This window comes from Phaethon aethereus (genome assembly GCF_964289735.1).
Source record: "Phaethon aethereus genome assembly, chromosome: Z".
Classification (NCBI taxonomy): Eukaryota; Metazoa; Chordata; class Aves; order Phaethontiformes; family Phaethontidae; genus Phaethon; species Phaethon aethereus.
Window position 1 is genome coordinate 80,089,943 of NC_138577.1, and position 22,800 is coordinate 80,112,742.

The 22,800-nt window shown below is 40.7% G+C and overlaps 1 protein-coding gene across 1 annotated transcript in view; it reads right to left on the reverse strand.

Moving 5' to 3' along the window:
• The window catches only part of GRIN3A (glutamate ionotropic receptor NMDA type subunit 3A), a gene marked incomplete at its 3' end in the record, with an annotated part of 75,931 nt that overhangs the window by 16,983 nt on the left and 36,148 nt on the right, over positions 1 to 22,800 (reverse strand). Inside the window, exons 3-5 of the mRNA XM_082013570.1 lie at positions 18,541 to 19,588; positions 2,742 to 2,887; positions 1,253 to 1,368 (exon numbers count right to left, since the gene is read on the reverse strand). Coding sequence (XP_081869696.1) covers positions 1,253 to 1,368; positions 2,742 to 2,887; positions 18,541 to 19,588 — 1,310 coding nt within the window. The remainder of the gene's footprint in view (positions 1 to 1,252; positions 1,369 to 2,741; positions 2,888 to 18,540; positions 19,589 to 22,800) is intronic.

Below are 22,800 nucleotides of genomic sequence, written 5' to 3' on the forward strand. Positions count from 1 at the left end.
GTTTCAGAGAAGGCATAGCTAGGGTTCGTGAATACCACATTTTCAGTATATTTAAGTGTTTCATAATTAGGTGATATGAAGTCCAGTTATGTAAAACCATATGGTTTGGGGTTTATTTGTTTCTTCCGTATTGAAATTTGCTTTACTTGATTCAAAGTTGTGGAAGCTGACAGTGTGCTTCAGTTGAGCTGACCTTTCTGAAATGGAAGATTTATCAAGTTGCACACGCATGGTGAAATGTGCAGCTGCACAAACACAAATCCTGCTACAGCCTAAACAGCTCTCTGTGCATCTATCCTCCCTGATAACAAAAAGAAAAGAAAATGGATTGCTTTCAGGTCTCTGGTGTGAATTCAAATGGGAGACACTGATGAGGTATAGCAAAAAGAAGCATTCTACAAAATGCCTAGTAGTGGTGACTTGTAGCTGAAATGATTAAAATGCTCAGCTCCCTCTGGCCTTCATTTAGCATAGTGCCTTCCTCAGTCAGGTTTGAACATTTCTGAAGGAGGATGTCTTAATGTGCAACGGGAGCGACCGGAATGATTGCCCTTGGAGGGGAGGAAAGAGGGAGCTTCAATCATTTTCATTGATTTCATTGGTCATCTATCACAAAAGTGATTCCTGAAGTCTAATAGCTGCTAATTTGCTCACCCGTGCTGGAGGCAGCTTCAGACAAGCCTTGCTTCCAGGCTGCCTTCCGATCTGTCCTTGCTAATACACCAGGGCTGCAGGAGGCTGCGTACCAGGGTAGGCTCCCTTCTTTAGCTTCACTTAGCTACAGATTCAGCAGGAATCTTAAGCTGACCTTTAAAATGGGAACAGTATTTATGTTCTCATATTTATCAGATGAGAGTGAAACTGTAGAACAACGTTTTGAACATATTCCACTGAGTTTTGAACATGTGTAATGAAAGTCAGCCTAAAAAAAGCAAGCCTCATTTCAGGATCGACTTTATTTCATTGTGAGCAGTGAAGTGGATGGTGCCTCCTACTTGTTTGGAGACAGACCATCTCAGTGCTTTGAATAATTCCTGTGTAGAGCATGGCAACGGATGGTACAAGTGATCTGAAAGTTCAAAAATCTCAAAAAAGGGTGAAACCTTGGTTCAGCTTAATCCCTGAGAATTTTACCATAATCTTCAAGGGGTCCACAGTTCCACCTGCTTACTTTCATTGAGAATACCAAATCACAATGAAGCAAATGCAACATATGAGAAATAGAGCAGTATGTAACAAAACTGATTATTACCTTCAATGGCAAAGGGTTTTCCCACAGTTAGAAGCTTGCAGTCGGCATCTATTGATACTTCATAATCTAAAAGTGCTTTGTCCATGATGAAGGCATCAAGTTTCTCTGGATCATGCCTGTATTCAACACCAAAGTCAGAAACAGAATCACTTCACAGTCTAAGACTCAGTGATACTCACTGAACATTTACCTATGTAGTTCTCTGAAAGATCTGAAAACAGAGATGAGGAACTGCTATTTTAAATGCAAAACTGATTTACATTTTGAAGAAAGGAATTGTGCATGAAATACAAACTTTGTGCATCTAGAGCAGGACAGTGGGTGTAAGATTTATTTTACTCCCATGAAGTACTACTGATCTGACTGACGGAAAGTACTACAATATGTTAGACTTTGACTCAATTAGTAGCACAAAGCTTTACTGGAAAAATTTACTAAAATACTAGTGCTGTCTTGGTTTTTCCTTATAGCAAAAATGCAGGAGGATAACTCATATGAAGGTGTTTCTCCTCCTTTCTCCTTGGATATGAGGTAAATTAAATTCCTTCACACTTCATGAACACAGAGGACTGAATTTTACTAACATAACAATTTATGAATAGCATGCTTGCATAAAATGATGATATAAAAGAACAATTGCAGTGCCTGTTCTCATCTGATGCAAGGACTGCACCCTCCATTCTTGTCACTTTAAAGCTCTGGGTGTTTTCCTGATGTGAAGTTATATTACTTCATTGATTTCGATGGATTGATTCCAGTTTAACCCAAAGGAACTGCCATGTATCTTAATTATCATTAGGATAGGTCTGGGAAAAATATGTAAACAGGAAACAACTTCTGGTGAAAAATTCTCAGGCCATCTGTTTTGCAACTTCCATGTGTAAAATGAATGAATTATTTCAGGCTTATTATCATGTCTTCTGTTTCCTGGCAGAGTGAATCAATTGTGTGACCCCAGTTTGTTAGGCACAAATGTCTCTGAAACACAGTGATGCCATGATTCCCTAAAACAAGAAGATTTGGTGTTTATTACTTTTTACGAGTCTAATGCTTCTTTTATTCATTTTAATGATAAATGCTTTAAGGTTTCTCTCTGAGAACCTTCTCCCAGCATGCTGAAGATGCTGAGGAACCTCATTTGCAGCTTTTGCTTGGACTGTGATGTTTTTTCTGAATGTTTCTCACTGCCTGTTGAAGGGCTCCCAAGCACAAAAACCTGCCAGCATTTATACATTGCCCATGCTTGATGGCCCTAGCAGTTAGTGTGAAGAACTGCTTCCCTTGGAAACGCTCCAGCTGGTGCTGCGCTAGCTTGCTCTCCAAATGTCACTCCCTCAACATGATTATGTGCTTTCTTCTCTACCTGCCATACTCCCTTCAATGACTGTTTTGTGGGATAAGTGACACTGAAAGTGGGAAACCCATCACCATCTCACTGCTGTGTATTCTGGTCAAGGGACCAGATCTGCTGTTGCAGGCAGAGGCTTACTTTAGATATGCTACTCCATCCGGGGTTGCAGGGACATTGTACCGTCGCATGTACTCATGCATCTCTGGGAAGCTTTGCCTCACATAGTCTTCTGCGCTGCTTTCTCGCACGGTTCCAAACCGAAAGCCTTGGGATGGGTGGTGGAGCTGAGGAGATGAAATTATAGATCAGCAGTGTCATTTGCTTCCTTCATATCTAATATCTTGGTCTTATGTGTGAACAGTTTGTCAGAAATTCTCAGCATTCATAGACCTGCCTCTGATGTTTTCTTCCAGTCAGCTTTCCATATCACAGAAAAAATTTGAAAAGACTTAGCGGGTGACTGATTAGCCTGTTTTTTTGTGTACCCTCAGGATTTTCTTCAAATGTGAAAAACTTTTCCCTTGAGACACCCTGAATCCCCAAATCTAGTTGTTTCCTTGTATTATTTGTCTTTAAACCAGTCAATGTTTCAGCCAGTGTCATGAGAAGCTGCTAGGCTTGCTAGGATCCACTTTCTGGGACTTCGGGTAGCCAGTGAAGGACCCACAGTCTGGATTTGTTTTGGCAGAATGTCTTTTATTGACTCCTTAAGGATGACATTTTGTCTTCCGCAGAAGGGTAGCACCACCATTTCGTTTCTAGAAGCCTAAACACCATACCACAGACCACAGCTGTCTTTGCTGCTGTTCTCCACAGAGAAACTAAGGACTGATGTGTTGTGGACACCAACAAGTCTCCCCCGACAGTGAGGAGGAGGAAGAATATTACTCAGCATAACCCAAGCTGTAAGCTTGATTACCAGGCTATATACATACAGCCAATTTTTGTGGTTCTGTGTCCTTTCCTTGTCACAACTGTCTTCACCTTCTATATTAAAGCCCCAAGTAGTTTGGATGTTCTCAAGTTTCACAGACCTCTGTTTCTGAAGTATCCTGTTTGTCATTGGAGCATTTAATGACTCATAGGGAAATTCTCAAATTGCAGTGGGGGTGTCAGGCAGTGTCCTCTTCCTTGGGATGGCTGACTGTTGCCAAGACCATGCTAACTGGAAAGCCTTTAGCAATGTACCAGCCTCTAAATGGTCAAACTTTCAGAGCACAGGAAGCCAAATAAAGCTAAGGCTGAAGTAGTCATGCTCCATTTGCTTCCCAGGAAGCTCATGGTCTTCACAGCAGCTTGCAAAGATGATCTCACCATGACCATGCTCTGCTTTGCAAAGACCAAGCAAAGAGGCGTTCTGTCAGTCCATCTGGCTCTCTGCATTATCTATGTAAAACAGAGTGTAGGGTAACATAAAGCCATACAAAAGACCTTTCCCACTCTCCTCTTCAATAACCCCATGGATAAAAGAATATTGCTAGCTTTTTAAAGAATAACAGAAGTAGGCTGTGAATGCACAGTCATCTAGTTAAGTCTGAAAAGGAACAGAAAAGGGCCTTTTGGATGGTATTTTGATATCTTGGAAACTATGAATATACTGTATTTCTGGTAATTTTTATCTGCGAAGTGGTCAGGTGCTTTCCACATTGTGCTCTTCTGATCTGGTCCCTGTGTTGCAACCCAAAAATCAGACCTGTAGGTAAATGCAAGACTGTGAACACGGAGGGAGTCTTGGCATATTTTTTGTGGTGTTCTGGTCTGGATGATCACGGGACAAGCAATGCAGGGTGTGCCTCCATCCAGAGCTGGCCATAGTGCATGCTATGACAGAAGGACTGTGGGCACAGAGGGATATTTTCTTGCCTGGAAGTGTGGAAGCAGCATTCAAGTGCCAGAAGACATAAATAGAGAGTGGTGCTGTGACAATTCATCATGGAGACTTCCAGCACAATGATGTCAACACAAATCTAGGTCTAGTCTTGAGACATTGAAGATTACTTGCTTAAAGAATGAGCTTGTAGTGGGCTCCATGCACTCTATGTCCCAAGAAGCCAATTGCCACAGTCAGTACTATTTTTGGGGGTTTTATTTCTTGCCTGTTTCAGTGAAGAGACATAAAAAACCATCAAGTCTCACCACTGAACCATACTGCCACCTTCCAAGTCAACTTAGACGTTTGTTATGATATTTGTGGCACAACTAGTGATGTCAATTGCAGTGCAACATCTGATCTGCAGATACCTGACTTCACTGGAAGGTATCCCTCACTCAGACTATCACTAATGTCTACATCTAGCTAAATATTTTAGGCTTTAAGAGAAAGACTAGTACAAAAGTGAGAGTAAACTGCACCTCCATGCAGTTTTCTGTTCCAAATACTTCACTGAGGACTGTCTATACTTTGCTTTGTATTGGGCACATCATCAAATTTCACCACAAATGATGACAACATTGGAATGTGTATTAGATCAAAAGTCTGTCTAGCTTAATATCCTGTTTCTAGCAATACCATATGTCTGGTGGGAAGCCTTGGAAAGTCTATGTAGGGAAGTTATGTAGTGATCCTTTGCATCCTATGCTCTTCCTACTTCTGGTAATCTATGCTTTTTCTTAAGCATAATTATGTGTCTGCAACTATCTGATGACTCTTGACTCCTTTTGTGAAGGATAAATCTTAATAGTGTTTTAACCCTCTACGTCTTTTGGGATGTGATTTTCTTTTTACTGCTACTTATCCCCATGAGGAAAAGGTTTGCTTGCAGCTATATGAATAGTGGATTTATGATGCAGCATGCTGCCAAAAGCAGATAATGGACTACCTGCACTACCTTCACTGCTAATCTACCAAGACTGTTAAGGGTTACTTGCTTCAACAGAAGATAAAACCTCAGGATGGGAACAAGACTCATCAATTGTCACTGCTGCTTTCTTGCTTTCTGTAGTCCTCTCCTGGGAAGATTCTGTGATGAGATGGAAAAGCACAAGTATCTGTGTCCCAAAATGATAAGTAAATGTTACAGTCTTCTTGTAAGTCTTGCCTTATTAGTTATCTCTTTTTATATTTCTCTTTTCTGTTTCTCATGCTCTGTTTTTTTTGGTGTTTCTTATATTGTAAGAGTCCTACACTGAAAGAGTCTTTCTGTTTTCTTTAAACCAGTAATAGAATCCTAATGCCTAGGGCTTCAGAGAAATCATGAACTCTAAAAAATCAGCATTTGAAGAATCATAACTTTAAGAATCAAGAACGGATGATTTTTTTTAACTGGTGATTTGAGAGAGACAGTTACTTGCTTTTTTATCAGTAACAGCAAATATAAAAGCTATTTTATTGAGAAGAAATAGCTGTCCAAATTATAGGTATTTCTAGTATGTGGAGACTACACTTCTGTATATACTTTACTGTGTATTTTCATTCAAAGCTCCGTCAGTGTGAAAGGTGAATAACCATCACAAAGCAGGTAATGGGCACTAGGAACTGTTGCTACTTTTTGTATCTGTAGAGTACCTGGAGATTTGCTGGTGATTTGAGTCTGATTAAGAATATATTAATGCAATAGCTGCAGATCTGTCTCCAGACCTGAGCTTTCTTGGCACTCAGATAACCTTACAAGGTCCCTCCAAAATGTAACATCTATGGCTGTAAGAAATCAAAAGAACAAGGTTTGTTTTGATCTAGAGAGAGGCTTTCAGGGGACAATGAAGTTCCTGTTTGACAAGTCATTGAACAAGATGTAAATATACTTATGGGTACAGGTGATATATCCCTCTTTATTTGTCTCTTAACTGCCAGACCTCCCTTTAGAAGACCTGGGAGCAAAGGAAATCACTAGTTTTTTTAAAAGGGTCATTGCTCCTGAATATAATTGCTCCTCACCAGTAGGCTAACTGTATTCCCAAGCAGCCTCTCCCATGCAGTGCACGGGAGCAAAGCATTGCTGTCGCACGTGGGACTTGTTAGTGTTTCATGGGTAACCAGGCCTTTGAACGTCAGCTAGCAAGGCCACTGCAGCACCACAGTGAACTGCAAACTGCACTGGCCAAGCTGCTGAGTGGGAGAAGTAGGGGAGTGCCAATGGGGGCAATGTAACAGTGTGTATATGAATATATCAATGGAGTAGTTAAAAGCCAATGTTTTTCAGGGTTTAAAACGCTGTTTAGTGTTGCTGGTTAGTGTCTCTCCCAAAAAAGGGGAAGGCTCTAGCAGCTAACGGTATCCTTTTTGCAGGTCTAATACTGGAGATCAGGGATTTCGTATTGGTGAACTGAGTTTTATATCTGAAGCACTGGTGTATACCATGAATGGCCATACTACTTAGGTGCATCCCAAATTTTTAGAACCATCTCCCCAGTCTACTGTGAGAAGGCTGTTGCACATGAATTTGTGAGACACATGGTGAACTCCCATTTGGCTCTGGGTTAGTACATGTGGCGAACTCAAGAGATGGTCATGAGATCCCTCGCAGCGGAGGGATGTAGTGCCAGAGGGAGCTGAGCACATGTCTTGAATCAGTACTCTGATTCCACAAATTCAGCTATATGGAATGCCAAGACCAGAGGATCTTGCTGCATAGGTCAGGGACAGATGGTTCTGGAAGATGACCCACCTTCTGTGAAGACAGAGCTCTTGGGAGGGAGGACTAGGAAATGCTGCTGGGAAGTGCAGGATGAAGGTGCAGGAGACAGGCTAAAGAACTTTGGAAGTTTGCTTTCTGGAACTGGGGTATTGATGCTGTGCCTGTGACCTCTAAGGACAATATCTACTATGGGATGCATGGGCTGTGCCCATATTTCCAAGAACAAGTCTCACCTTTTAGGAAAACATACCATGGGTGAGAAAACATTACACTGAGGTAATGTTTTCTTACATTGTATAAAGAAAAAAAAAACAAACCTTCTGTAAAAGAAGGGGTAATGTGAATGCTTCCAAGTGCTGAAGAGGTAAAATGTTTGTTGGGTCACTTGAGCACTGAGACAGGAGGTCATGTAGTGCTTAAGGAAAGTCAAGAGCTCTACAAAACATCCTGCTTCTCTGACAGCACCAGGAAAAGCTTTGGGACTGCTCAGGGTCTTCTGTATCTTGTATAGCATTGTGCTACTAGACAAGTGATGTTTGTGCTGCCTACTGCCAAAAGCAAATACTGCAGCTACCAGTTCCTTTGGCTTGGTATCTTACTTCTAGGTATTAGTTTCTGTCTTCTGTTGTTACAACATCTGCTGAGTGGGAAGTGGAGAACTCGTTTTCTTTGGGAAGATGTTGAGAAGAATTGGGCATGTGCATACATCTACGGCTTGGGGTGCCAATTATGCATGAAAGTACCAATGTGATAAAACCACAGGAGCAGAAACAGGAAAATACAATCCTAAATGTCAGGGATCTTGCATTACTTGGCACATTCCAGTTTATGTAATACAGTGTCATTGCATTCAGTGCAGTCAGCTAGGCTGAGAACACCTAGACTCAGACTTGAAAAGACTCAAGCATAGAAATATTCTACACAAGTTGGGATTTAAAACTGGAAATGGATGAGTTGCTGCCAGCAGTTAACCTTGACTTACTCCAAAGTTGGGCTGTTGGGTTTTGAGGTCTTTCTAGCAGGTTCTGGCTTCTGTATGCCTTTCAGTGCTGCAAAGCTAGAAGATTTAGCTCAAATTACTTTTGCCCCCTTGGTGCCCTGCTTGTAATGTCTACTGTCATTTTGAGGTTTGCATCACACTTGGTTGTCACGTATTTCTGCAGTGTGTAGGAAACCCGGGTTCACAGTACAAATATGGTGAAAAGATGGTCTCAGCTCCAAAAAAGCAGGTAATATAATATTTACTTCCGATCCTGTGGCGTTTGAGCTTGCTGGGAGCTGTGAAGAGACATGGAAGGTCTAAACAGAGCAACTATTGGGAATTGAAATTATGGCTATTTTCTATATGCGTTGAACCCCTAATGACTGAAATCTAGGAAATGCTTTTCAGTACTTGATTGATGGTGTGCACTAACTACCTCACTGACTCTGATTCAAGACTCTTCTGTGCATCTTGACAGCTGGCTGGAGGAAAAATGCTTCAGGAACCCAATTTCTAGTTGGCATATCAAACCATTAAAATTATTTAATCATTCATTCAGTTAGCCTCTCCTTTCCAAAATTCCAGTCCATGAATTATTCTTTGAGCGAAATCAGAAAAGGGCAACTCAGTACACAGTGGAGTGCAGTGCCAGTGACTGCACCCTGCAGAGTTAAGATGGATTCAACTTTTACCACCACCTACAATACTTTTAATTTAATAGGGTATAGAAGGGGGAACATTGGTGAACACAATTTCTTAACTTTTCCAAAAACTTCTGAAGAAAAATTATTATGAAAAGGTTTCAGTAGCTCTGCCCTATGATAGTGCTGGTTACCCGGTGTAACACCAAGTACAGTGTTTAATGGACATCTCGTGTATCAGCAGAATTGCTGTTAGTGCCAGCAGGGTCTCTGCTAGAGAATTGCTGCAGAATCTTGAAAAACTGTTCAGTTTCAGTTGCTAATTGCTTGAAAGGTGTAGCATTAAGTGGTCTGTTCTATTGTGAAGAGCTGACATGCTTTTAGAGATCTGCTGTTTTGCAAGGAGTCTTCTATCGTCAGTGTAGGAAGGAATAGCATTTTATCTTGCTTTATGCAACTAATACAGTTAAGTCGTTGTCTAGCTGCTAATAGATTTCTCATGACCTACTGATAAAAGAAATGTAATTGCTAGTACTAAGCAAAGTTTCAAGGGAAAAAGAACAAAAAAACCCCAAAACAATGTAGAATTCTGTTCATCTGCAAGAGTTTTTGAACACTAACTAGTGAATATTTATGGGGTGCAGAGGGAGATGAAAGAAAATAAAATTATTCACAGTGAAGTACATGAATTTAAAATTTTAGCAGATGAAAATTCACAGCTGAGCTTCTGGAAGTGGAGGCTTTGTTCAGAAACTGTCCCATGTGTTCAGGGTTGGGAAACAGAGAAGTTCCCAGGGCCTCCAGGAGATGGTGTATGCAGAATACATTTGAAAGCTCACTTTCCCTTCTCTATTGTAAGAAGTGTCAGTGGAGCTGATTCTTGGCTTGCCAGGATAATGTAAGATTTTTTTAGAATCCTGTCACTTTGAATCCAATTCAGCTAGGTCATTAGTTGACATAAATCTTTATAGCTGCATTGAAGTCAATAAGTTTCAATCTAGAAACAAATGCACAGTCCAGTACTGACAGTTTATTCTCCTGCATTGCAATAAGAGCATACATGAAAAGAAATTGTGACTTAGGTCTCTGTTTAAAAATGTAAAGCTTCTGTATTGATGCTCCTCATGTGAGTGCTAATATTTAATTATAAGATCTGCTCTACTCCTCTGTGCTGCAGAAGCTGTACAGCTAAGGGATGACACTGGGGACTCTAGTCTGTGGTAGGTAAGTTAATTTCTGAAAATTGCCCTGCTGATTGAGTGTCTTAGTACAAAAACTCCACAAGAACAGAACTCTGATGAATATGAACTTAATTGTGTGTTTATCCCTGTTTCTTAATAGCACTTAAAGAGTTTTCTGGAGGGATCTTTGAGCTGGAATTTATTCCAGGAGAGCGGAGAACTGTAAGATAGTAAGTGTAAATCACTGTAGAAAAAATGGGTTGACTGAGGAAAAAAAAAAAGATATAATTCCCAACAGGAATGTTGTACTTCAGCAGCACAAAGCAGCCATAAAAATGCTCTAGACTGAGTCACTTCATCGATGATGTTCTTCTGCTTCCCACCTGTAAAATAAGGCTAGTGCTGCTCTAAGTCCTTTTCAAATTAGAAGCAAGGGCAGGACAGCCGTTTGGCTGAATACATGCTCAAACTACCACAGAAACATGGGAGACTTCTGGTTAAATAATCCCTCCTGTCTTTCTATCCAGAGTCTCAGGTCTGCAGCTGAAAAGCTATCACAGTTATCTCCAATGAACTGAGGGCTGGAGGGGGAAACCTAATGTGACAGTAGCTTAAAGTGTAGGTAGCTTTCTCGCCTTTAAAACGATCATCTTTCAAACTCTTTTCTTACGAATTTCTTCCACTCTAGCTGTTGCTGGTTTATTAGGGCAACACTGTAGGTCCTCCTGCCCTCTGCAATTGTCCCCCAGGTACCAGGACTGAACACAGTCCTCTGTGTTGACACTGTCTTTATACAAGTCTACTGCTCTTTAGTTTCCAGGAAGGGAACGGACAACAGCTTTGTGTTGCAAATAGATCACCAGTTACTAGGACAAAGAGGTTTCCAATTGCAGATCCTGGAACTGTCTACCAGTGCAGCTCTAATTTCTTAAATATCTTATCTGCTATTGGCTTTTGGTTCAAAAGTGTCAAATGAATGTAGATCAGAAGGAGTCCTTTGTTACTGACAGATACAACACTGGAACTAAATGTTATTTTTTTTCTTCTTGGAGTCCATTTGGAACAGTGAGGCATGTGTTAAGCACGAAGTGTAATAGAAAAATGATGGGCTCATTTGGATGCTTTGACCTCTGGCACAGTGAAACATGTTGTATTTGACTTTACCTGGTGTTCAGTCAAATTCTACTGTACTCAGAGAAAACTGCTTTTTTTCCCCCGAGGGCTTGACCCCTTGGCATCCCTAAATCCAGGGCATCAGTGCAGGAGCTGACTAAGGACTTCTATCACTAGCAAGGTGACCCAGGCTAGTATCCAGGTCTCTGTTTATAGATCACAATGGCTGTGACTTTTGTGAACAATAATAAATATCTTCAGTGCTGCTAAGACAGCTGTACAATGACCTTTCATCTGCCAGGCGATAAGATGAACCTTACTCATTTTCTCTGTTCTCTGCTCCTCTTTGCCAGTTACTGCAGGAACATCTTCTCATATTTCTCTGCTTGCATTATTTCTTGCAAGGGTCTGAGCCCCACCTATGATGCAGTTCCTATTTCTGGTGGTGGGCTCGCTTTCATTTTTTTTAAAACAACATGACATATAGATATACTGCATCTTGAGAGTGAGAAACTGACGTGAAGACAGCTGGGAAAATGCTAAAACATTAATTCTTTCTGGCGATGAAAGAACAACCTTCATGACCTACACTATGTGGAATCAAGACAGCAGGACTTCCTTCCTTCCAGCCCTACCCCTACATTCTTTGGCTCAAACAATTAGCATGGTGAGGTAAAGAGTGGCTGAGACAGTAGGTGACAGTACAAGGCATTCTACGTAGGTGAAGACCTGGAGCAATAGGGGTTAATATGCAAAGATAGATACCAAAAGAATAATTGTTGGCAAGAAGGAATAAAAATCAGGTCTTGATGGGAAAGCAAACTTGATTTGGAGAACAATGCAGTCTATTGTCTGATAAACTGTGTATCAGCATGATAAAAATCCAAACTAGACACATTCTGAGCCTCCAAAGCCATAATTTTACAAGAAAGTTTTAATGAGGTAATGGGGAAGCTAAACAAGTCAAGTGTTCACCACCATAAATTGCTTCGGGAAGCTAAAGAAGCCAAGATTTCACCTCCATAAATTGCAGGTGTCTTTCATTCCTATATGAGATTGCTCTGCAATGCCTGTTCTTTATTCTGACTGGAGTTTGAGACTTAATTTCTCCTTTGTCTGAGATTTTTTCACTTTGGTCTCTGTAACACTTCAATTCCTCTTGAGTTCAAATCCTTCACTGACTCATTAATACTCAGAAAAGCACCATGTATTAATTAGCAGGCTGTGATGCTGTGAGTCATGACCATCCTGTGTCCAATGACTTCCTGCATAGAAATGTATGCTCTATAGATTTTGCAGCCAACATTTAATTGTAAAAAGAAAAGAATCCTGCAGTCCTGTTCAGATACTAAAGCCCAATGGGAGCAATAAGATTTCTGTCAACTCCACTGAGTTTGTTGCTTTGTTTTTTGCTATAAAATTTAATACATTTAATGCATATTTAAATACACAGTATTTCTTTATATATTTAATACCTAGCAATGCAAGTGGTGCTCCTTATAATGATTAATCTTAGGTTGATGCAGGGAAAGACCATGGCAGTCTTTAAGAGCATTTTCTTCAGTGTAATTCTTACAAGACTTCCTTTTTTCAGGAAGAAAATTTATCAATAAACAACAGGTATGGCCTCACTCTAAAGCTTGCTGAACTTGAGGGAAAATATTAGACTGAGTAAATCATACATCATGTCTCTGACATGCAGACATGTAAAGTTAGGTGAGATACCACGGTGAAATTGCTGATAGTGGGATTCACAGGTGTAGCCATTTTTGTTAAATGAATCTCAGTAGGTTTGATATTTTCTGTCAAAATACAATGGAAAGGAACTTTGCCATTGTCAAAGGCAGTGTTTTGAAGGTAAAGTGATCCAGAGAATTAAAAATAGGCATAGCTACTCAAGTGTATCCTAAAGATGGCAAAGAAACGTTGACAGCTGTCACAGAAGTGACAATGGTCGGATAGCACCTGAAAAGCTCATTATATTGTTGAAAGAATGACACTTTTAGCAGAAAGAAAGGCCAGGCGTTGGGCCACCTTATGGAAAATCTGTCCAGCTCCTCAGTTTCTGTTGTTGTATGCTTTCTTGTTGGCATGTTTGAAATGTTGCTTCTGTCCTCTGGACTTCCACAATTATTTTGCCTCAGATAATCTGAACTACTCAACACGCTCCTGACTTTATGCTGCATCTCCAACATGTGCCCTTGCATTAGAAGACTGAAAGCAAAGTCCCTGCTTCAAGTCCCCTTGGCACTAAAAAAATCCACTCCCGGGGGAGATCCTGTAATACAAGACCCTATTTTTGGATTTGGTAATGAAGATTTTTACTGTATCTGGGCCTTAGTTGCAGGCTTGCTGAGCAAAGGAATGAACTGACACTGCTGTGTATTTACAGATAATTTCTTTTTTTCCCTGTCTGTGCCACTGAGACCTAGATTACTTACATGCTGATAGTGCTGCTTTATAGAAACCATAGTGGAAACTGAAACATTAAATATCTGTATTTGTCTCAAGACTGGCTAAAAGAGACAGCAGCCATAAAGATACATGCTTCTCAAGTAGAATGGCAGCAAATTCTCATTTTTGTACCCAAAGCCTCTTACTTATCCATGTGCCCCTTCGCTGCTCAGCCTGCGCCTGCAAGGCTGTGTGCTCAGCTTGCTTCTGTAGATCTGTAATGCAGTCACCTCCTCTCAAACAGGAAAAAGGCAACAGTGGGCACCTGTCCCAGACTTATCTGTCCCCATCTGTGTACCTACGTGCTCCTCTATCACCAGCTCTCTTTTAAGGAGTTAGTTATCTATTGCAACCTAGTCTTGCCACTGTGAAAATGTGCATTGGTCGCAGAGAAGAATAAAAACTTTGGGTGGTGGCTTTTCCAACTGCAACTGAGTATAATGTCATCACCAAGGGGACAAGGAGCTGTACAATCAAAGAGGTGATAAGCAGGTTTGGGAGATGTCAGGAATCAAGCCAGCTGCCTCCAGGCCATTACAAGTAGGTAGGACAAATGATCAGACCAGCTCAAAGGCAGCCTGCTGGTATGCATGGATGTCGGCTGAATAACTGACCTTATAAACAAGTGTCCTGGTTTCAGCCAGGACAGAGTCAATTTTCTTCACAGAAGCTACTGTGAGGGTATGTTTTGGATTTGTCATGGGAAAATGTTGGTAATGTCCTGATGTTTTCAGTTATTGCTTAGTCAAGGACAGTCCAGCTTCCCGTGCTCTGCCCTGCCAGCGAGCAGGCTGGGGGTGCACGGGGAGCTGGGAGGGGGCACAGCCAGGACAGCTGACCCAGGCTGGCCAGAGAGGTATTCCACTCCATACAACGTCAGGCTCAGTATATAAACTGGGGCGAAGAAGAAGGAAGGAGTGGGGGAACATTTGGAGTGATGGCGTCTGTCTTCCCAAGAAACCATTACGCGTGATGGAGCCCTGCTGTCCTGGAGATGGCTGAACCCCTGCCATCGACTTGGGGAGTCGGGAATGGATTCCTTGTGTTGCTTTGCTTGTGTGCGCGGCTTTTGCTTTCCCTGTTAAACAGCCTTTGTCTCAACCCCTGAGTTTTCTCACTTTTACTCTTCCGATTCTCTCCCCATCCCACCGTGGGGGAGTGAGTGAGTGGCTGCGTGGGGCTTAGTTGCCGGCTGGGGCTAAACCACAACAACAAATCACCTCATACAACAGCGTAACTGGCCTGCCAAGCACTCTGATGAGGAAGAACGTTGTAACTTTTTGTGCATCCAAAGATCTGACACTAGGAGAAAAACTGAAATAAGCCTCTGGGGTTCAGAGGAGAGAAGGGATAAAAGCAGTACAAAATTATCCAAATACAATGTTTTTCCTCTGTCTCTATCTCCTCTATCTGCAAACAAGCTTTTAAACTTCTTTGCCAAGTACTGTAAAGAGCTTTCTAAGGGGGAATCAGGACACTGCTGCAATTTTCATCTGCGTAAACGGCACGTTCATCCTGTAGCTATCTTGTCCTGAAACAGCAGACAACATGTTCAAGTGAGTTTCTTCCCCAAAAGCTGTGTTTTCCAGTTTCTGCTGTCAAAAGATGATGGTCTGAAACGTGTAAGATTAGGAAGTGAGGGAGAGGAGGCAGCTGTGGCCCCAAATTGCCCATTCTGTTAGAAGAGTAAGATTTTAAGGTGACAGGACATTGCTTTAATACTCCTGCAACTTACTGGCTATGTTGTAGCTCCTACCATAAAAAGTCACCTGAAATGTGACCTAGTAAAGGGGGTAGCCGGCTTTGATGGATACTCCAGACCTTTGGCTTTAGTGACCAACCCTTGTTAAGATACTTACATGGAAAATGCATACTAAGTTTCCAAAACTCAAGACATATTCCAGGAATTTATTTCTCCTGCCTCCCATTGTTTGCCTTCTGCTCTGGCTTGTCTTGCTTCACTGGCCGTTGCTCCTTTCCACAGCATGATGATATTTCTATATTCCCTTAGTCCTACTTCTACATCATTACTGCATTAAAACTGAGGTATCCCTAATTCTGTATTTCCACTTTACCTTGTGGTTAGTGGGTGTACCTCAACTAATTTTCTTTTGACTTGTGATTAAAATGTTGTATCTTCAAGACTTCAGGTACATGGGAGGACCATGTTTCCTTCGCTGAGCTGCAGTAGCAACTGCTAAAACACTGTACTGCTTGGTCAATTAAACATCACTGTTGTAACATGATTTTTTCTAGAAAGGCAGATGCTATTTATTCAGGTTGTATCTAACCTTGCCCATTTTTTTAACCAGAAGAGAGAGCATAGATATTCCTGGCAATACTGACTTTAGAGACCAGGTTTCTAATCTTGAAAAAAACATTTTCATTTTTCTCAACTTGCCTTCCTTCCCGACCGTTTGCAATCTCAGATAGGATTTGCTGTTTGTGGCTGCCAGCCTGAAGAAATGATACGTCTTACATCGCCTCAAGAAGGTTTTTTCTCTATTTTGGGCTTTGTTTTTTAAATACATTTGAAAAGCAGTGTACAAGGGCATATGTATCCTGAAAGCAGCAGGAGAATGTTTAAAAGTATATTAAAAATAAAAAGATTATTTTTGCGTCCTTCTGCCTTCTTCCTGAAATGAGTCTCCACCACTGAAAAGAAAAAGGTGAGCAGATCTGGAAAAGAAATATAAAATCTATCACATTAAAAATGCTTTAAATAACCAACTAAAAAGTGGTGCATGTACCTCTGCAACTGTCATGCCCCAAACATTTCCTAAAGCTCATCTTTAAGTCTTAGAGAGAATTTTGAAAGGGCACAGCTCAGGCTTTGTGTGAGAAAAGGTTACATCAGTACATTTTTGATTATAACTACTCTTACAGACTAAGACTTTGGAGGCAAATGCATGAATGAAATATATGAAACTATTTTGCAGTTCACATAATGGCAGGCAATCTTCTTTCATAAAATTTACCTTGTTTTATTCCCACATTGGAAACTGGTAACTGCTCAGAAGCTTAGATCTAGTCTATGAAGCAGAGAAGTGCCTGTCTAGGAAAGGCCAGCAATGCCACTGATTTAATGGGCTCACTGAGGTTACTAACGATGAGTCATTGGTGTTTCTCTTCAGGACTAAGAGCTGTGTTTGCAGCACCTGATATGCTTCAATACTCTGCGCTCCATATTGTAACTCAACAGCCAAGCTTTACCGCGCATCTTCAGAACAACTTCATTTTCTTGCAATTGCAGAAATTTCCCGATACCTGTCTTAGGAACTCCATGTGTGGTCACAATAATGATGCAGAAAAATAGGATGTAATCTGATGCGATTTGATTTGATGGATTAGGTAATGCCCACGCAAAGAGTAGAGGACTAACCTCATTTTCAAGCCAATGTTATGGCTCACACAACAATGACTGTAACAGAGATATGCCTGGAGCTGGGGAAATTCAGCTGAAAGCTCTCATTTGCTTATTCAGAATGCTTTGAATAAAACAAATACATGATTCCTGGATTTTTGCTGCTTAAATTCATGAGGTTATTGATGCAGTATTTACGATATTTTTGGGGGGAGGGGAAGGGCAGATTATTAGTAGCAATTTGCTTTAAGTTGTAAATCAATTTTAGAATGCCTCAAGCCAACCATAAAATGCATCGTTCTCTCTCTGAAATAATTTTGGTAGAAACAATCTAGACAATGTTGGAGGAAGTGAGTCAGAAGTTGTACTCACAAAGTCAAAACTGTATGGTCATTAGTCTGAATGCAAGGTTTTACTAACGGAACAGATGGAGCTTGGCCTTTGCTGTCTGGAGGGACATATGTAACCTTTGTTTACACAATTTACAAGAGCAAATTAAATATTCAGTTCTTGAGTTCTTAAAATTGCTTTTTCCAGTCTATAATGTTGTATCAATTCAGTCACCTGAGACAAATTAATGGTGGATGGTTTCAAAGCTGTGTACTAGCAGTTAGGTCACAAGTATCAAACTGTGGACAATACAATCACACCTTCACTGGAGAAAGTGCCAAACAAACAAGGGAAATTTGCTGTTGCCACCCTGTTCTGTACAGTGACTGCCAAGTGAAGAGGATGCCTGCTCTTGCATCACCTGCAGCCATGTATTCTCTCTACAAACCATTCTGAATGCATGTTTTTATGATCATTACTTAGTGGCAAATAAAATCAGAATAGTCTTATAAAATGACTGCATTTAAATTCCAGCTGAAGATTCCTTCATCCTCCCTTAGGAGTGGGGGAGAGAGTGGGTGGAGGCAGCCCCGCATCTACATTTTTCCTTGCCTTACCAAAAAGCACTAGGAAGTCTGAGCTATTTGCAGATGGGTTGACTACAACGTAATTCATCTCCTCCCATGTTTCCCAGCAGAAACAACATTGCAAATCAAATGTCTGACTACTTGTGAATTCCACTGTTTTGATGCAGAGGGTAGGATTTTTCAAAAGATTTCAGTTCTGCTCCATTTGATTTAGCATTCATGGAGAATTTTGCCAGTAACACCTTTGTAAGTACGTTACAGCCTGTGAAATACTTGCAAAATCCTATGTAGAACATCAGTGGTTTTGTCTTCATGCTGTGTGGTTGTTTTGTTTGAGTAGATCTTCAGATGACCCAAATCATCCAATTGATCAAAACAACTACAGCCAAAGGGACTTCAGGACTGAAACCTAACCCTTAATCTGCATGTAGACACCACTTTGCTCCTCTGCAGTGGGCAACACCAAAATCCTTCACCTTCCTCCTCACCTGCCATCTTTGAAATCCCCCCCTACACTTCTGTGGTTGTTTAAAATTCTCTCTCACTGAACTTTCCTACTGAAGTGCCAATCGGGTTCTAACTAATGGCAGTGCAACTGCTGTTTTGCACACAGATTGCTTTCTGATTTTATTAGAAACCACAAATTAAGCAGTGGTGAATTTTGAATGGGAAGAAGAAAAGGCTGAGTTAATAACAACAGACATGCTTTACCTTTGGGTCATGTATTCCAGAAAGCTCTTCATAGATCTTCTCTCCTACCATGACAGCAGCTAGGTTAGCTGTGTATGTGGACAAACAAAACAGACAGAAAATAGCCCAGAGATTCATTAAAAATCTTCCAGTCCAGCACTTGGGGGGTTTGATGGCAGCTGTTCTTCCAAACAAGATCGCATAGCAGACGTTCAGGGCAGAGGAGAATGAGAAGACTTTGTTCCTATTTCTTCCCTTGGGTGTCATCCCAAAAGGACTTTTCCACTCATATAAGGTGAGGAATATGGCTGTGATGTGGAGAGCAACAAATATCCCCAGCCACATAGTCCAGTGAAGTGGCCACATAAAGGCTCCAATAGGAGCTGCTGTATCTCTGGTCCTCACCAGGATGCCCAAGCTGGTTGAAAAGAAAGGGCTGGTGAAATCAATCACTTGGCTGCGGGCAGTGTTAATGCTAAATGATGTCACTGCCATGTGAGCTGTGCCAGCAAGAAGGTCTCCCACCAGCCCTGTCCAGTGTCCGTTCTTCCAGGCTCCATATTTTCCATCACCAACAATGTACAAGTCAAAATCAAAATTCATATCCTCAGCTAGCTTCTCCAGCAGGTCAATGCAGTAGCCATAGCAGCACTTTTTCAGCTCAATGGGAACGGTATCATTCCCTCCTTGAAGGGTTTCAAACAGGTTATCCAGCATGGCTGAATCATTGGTCAAAGGATCCAGGCACAGCTGCCCTGCTGGGCAAAGACCTTCATCATCTACATCTCTTGTAAAGACAAATGGATGCTCAATGAGAGTTACCACTCTGAGGTGCAGCCGGCTAGGGTGTTGCATGTGATTTTTATGTCTCTGGGCCTGTTCTGGCCATATGCCATAGTCCATGATTATCTTTCCTTCTTGCCAGCTCCCCAGACGAGTCCACATTGGGTTCCCAACAGGGTCGTGCTGCAGATTCCAGATGAAGAAGTTGTTTTCTGAGCTGATAATGGAGGAGCCTTTCACCTTAATGTGGCCACTGAGACCATCAAAAGTTGTGTTGGCTAAAAACCTGTTGGAGGTAGAAAGTAGAGTAATCAGAAGCAGACAGCTGAAGTCATCATGCTACAGCATGTGCAGACACCATGAATTTATGTTTAAGAGAATAGATTGAGCATGTTGCTGAACACCTGGACATAGCTTTCCTATGGCATGATGAACAAGCCACTGAATTTATGACTAAAATACTTGGGAATGCTCTCCTACATATCTTACCTAATGTAAATGAAAACTCTTCAGGAAAGATACTCTTTTTACTTATTAGAAAAAATAAGTGAGAGAACACCAATTTTTTCAGTTACCTTTGCCTCATAAATTATTGAAACATAGGTTAGTTCTAAGCTGAACTCACCAGATCTATAGTCAGTTTCCTAGATAAAAATATGTATGAAAATGGAAGAGTGGAAATTATGTATGAAATGTCCTTCCAAGAAAACTCCTATAATCTCAGTAAGATCTAGCTTACATAAGAGAGGCTACTGAAGTGCTGTCAACAGCTTTCAAGCACTCTGAAGTGAACCAATCTGGACTTGAAAATGCAAACTTAGCATTGGTAAATCACTGTTAGCCACTTCACAATGAAGAAAGGGACTGACTGAAAGATGGTTGCCCTAGGACAGTCAGTTTTAGTTCTCACAAATAAAAACCATTTCTTAAAATATCTGCAAAAGTAATGTTCTTCAAAGTGCAATTTTGACATTGTAGCAGATCTCATGAACTGTGCCAGTTTTGCACTGCACATTTTACATTGGGATTTTTGGGCTTTTACTATTCCAGCTATTCACAATAAGGTTAAGTATTTCCTTTGTATTGTGTGGCAATATTTGCTAGTAATTGTCCTCCCCGTACATTGAATTCAGCTTCTGGTGAGTCATTAGCAAACAGGCTAAAATTACATGGATACAGGAGCAGGAAACTGAGGAGAAAATAAGGAGAAAATCCTTTTTAATGTAAACACCATGACCAGCCGAACTGCACTCTGTCAATAAGAGAACTGCTATGCATTTTGCAGGGGCTGTAGAGGGATCCTGCTGAGACTGTCCAAGTCTTAGGATGGTGATTCCATTAAAAACAACTGAGTTAAATTGCCGCTAATATGGTGTAAGGTATGTAAGGCACATATTTTTCAGTAAAGGCATTCAGAAGACAGACTATTTAGCTGTCATAATAGAATATAACACCTCACATTAGTTCTGGGAATTGGATGAAAGCACATATTGAAAGAAGTATAAAGGCTATAGCTGTCATTCCAGCCTCAATAAGCAAGACATAAACTTTAAGTAGTGTTAATTGTTTATCAATAGTTAGCGTGGATAAAAAATAACCTTAAATTGATTTGAAAAGGATAAATCCACAGCAAGTGTGTGTGCATGCTTACTTCTGCCTGGTCTCTACCCTTTGTTTTGATGACTTTTGATTATTTTTGATTGAGTTTCAGTAGTTAAAACTCTGGACTGCGTATGTCTCAAGAACATATCAGTTTTTGTCCTCAGCAAAGGGTAAATTTACAAAACTAAATAATATAGTTTTGATTGTGGTTGTGTGTGTGACAGCCTTCTCTGAGACGGCTTCAAAATTCTTCTCATGCAGTCTATTTTGAGTAGGTTGAGTTTGGAGAAAGATGGTACAGCCAATACTGTCAAAAGCAATTGATCTCTACATGTGTTAATCTGGGCCTGAAAATTATGCCTAAAAATGCACATAGGTATTTTTAAATAGGACAGATGCATAAATGTGGTTCTCATTTTTAAAATCCTTTACCACTCAGCCTCGTGTTAGCTAAATGATACCGTAACTTCATTAATCAGTGGTGTCTGCCACTGTGTCCTTTCCTCCTACCCTGTGTTTCATATTTGATGGGGTACTTGCATGTTTGTGTATGTAAACACTACCAAGGCAAAGTTTATTGGGGAAGGCAATCTTAAGCACTAATGAAAGCTTTATGTGACCACAAACTTATCTGGTTTTTCTCTCTCCTCCTCAGTTTTTGTAAAAAGTTGTGCAACTTCTTCCTTAGAAGCCTTGCTGGGCTTATATGCTGAAGCCATCACTATGACAATGACAGTAAAACCATTGCATGGGTCTATATATAAAGTTTTGAAAAAATTGTTTAAGTGGGAAGAATAGTGTTAACAGTTCACAAAATACTAAACTTGAAGGAGGCAAGTCCTCAGATGGAATGAGCTAGCAAAGTTCTGATGAATTTGGCCCCATGTTGCTACTATAGTATGACTTGGATATCAGAATGCTGCAGACCAGGTGCTTTGGGAGTAGATGAAGCTATTGGAATAATGCATTAGATGATTTATTTTCTGCAGGTAGAATGAGAACAGTGGAATTCATGCACAGTGTTCTCTGACTTTCACTGTAGAAATAAGTGTGCCCATGAGGGTGAATCAAGCCCTGTGTACCTGTCCTGTGGTTGAATAGTGTTGGAAGCAGTTACCTGAGAGATTTAGTAGCATCTAAATGTACGACTTCGCTACCTCATCGAATTAGTGGCTTACTTTTGCAGCTGATTTGCATGTTCTATATTTTTGTTAATGACAGAACATTAATCGAAATAAATGAGGGGAACCATGTGGGACATATATTGTAACAACACTTTGTTTTATATGCAAGTGGCTATGGCTGCTAATCATTTGCATACGCTGTACGCAGCACTAGTGAAACTCATGCCAGGGACTTCAGATGAAAACTCCCTTACTCAATAACTTTAGGATAAAGAAAAGTCAGATAAGAGGATCTGACTACTTTATTTAAGTCAGCAATCTCTAGTGTGAATCTTCGGGAATTACAAGTCTTGAGTATTGCATAGACATATTGGCAATATCTAAGCAATATCTTTTCGGTAGGGCTACTGACAGATTTGTATGGGAAAACGATGTGTACAAATTTCAGAACATGAACGGCCAGATCCTCAAATCTGATAGCTGAATGAACCTCCTTGATGTTATGTCAGTATGTGTGAGCTGATGATCACACCGATAGGCTGTGATAGCTGTATCAAAGGTTTACTAGCATCTGCAGTTTGACCAGTGAGTCCAAAGTGTGTAATTTGCTTGTTTCAGCTTTGTTTTTAATGTGCTTTGTTGTAAGAACTGCTCATTAGAGTGTTAGCAGTACCACCACACTCCAGCAGTGATATCTTTGTAGTACTTTTAAGAATGATTTAATTAAATGATTTAATTTTCTTTCAAGTTTGATGGCTTGGTTGTTCCAGAT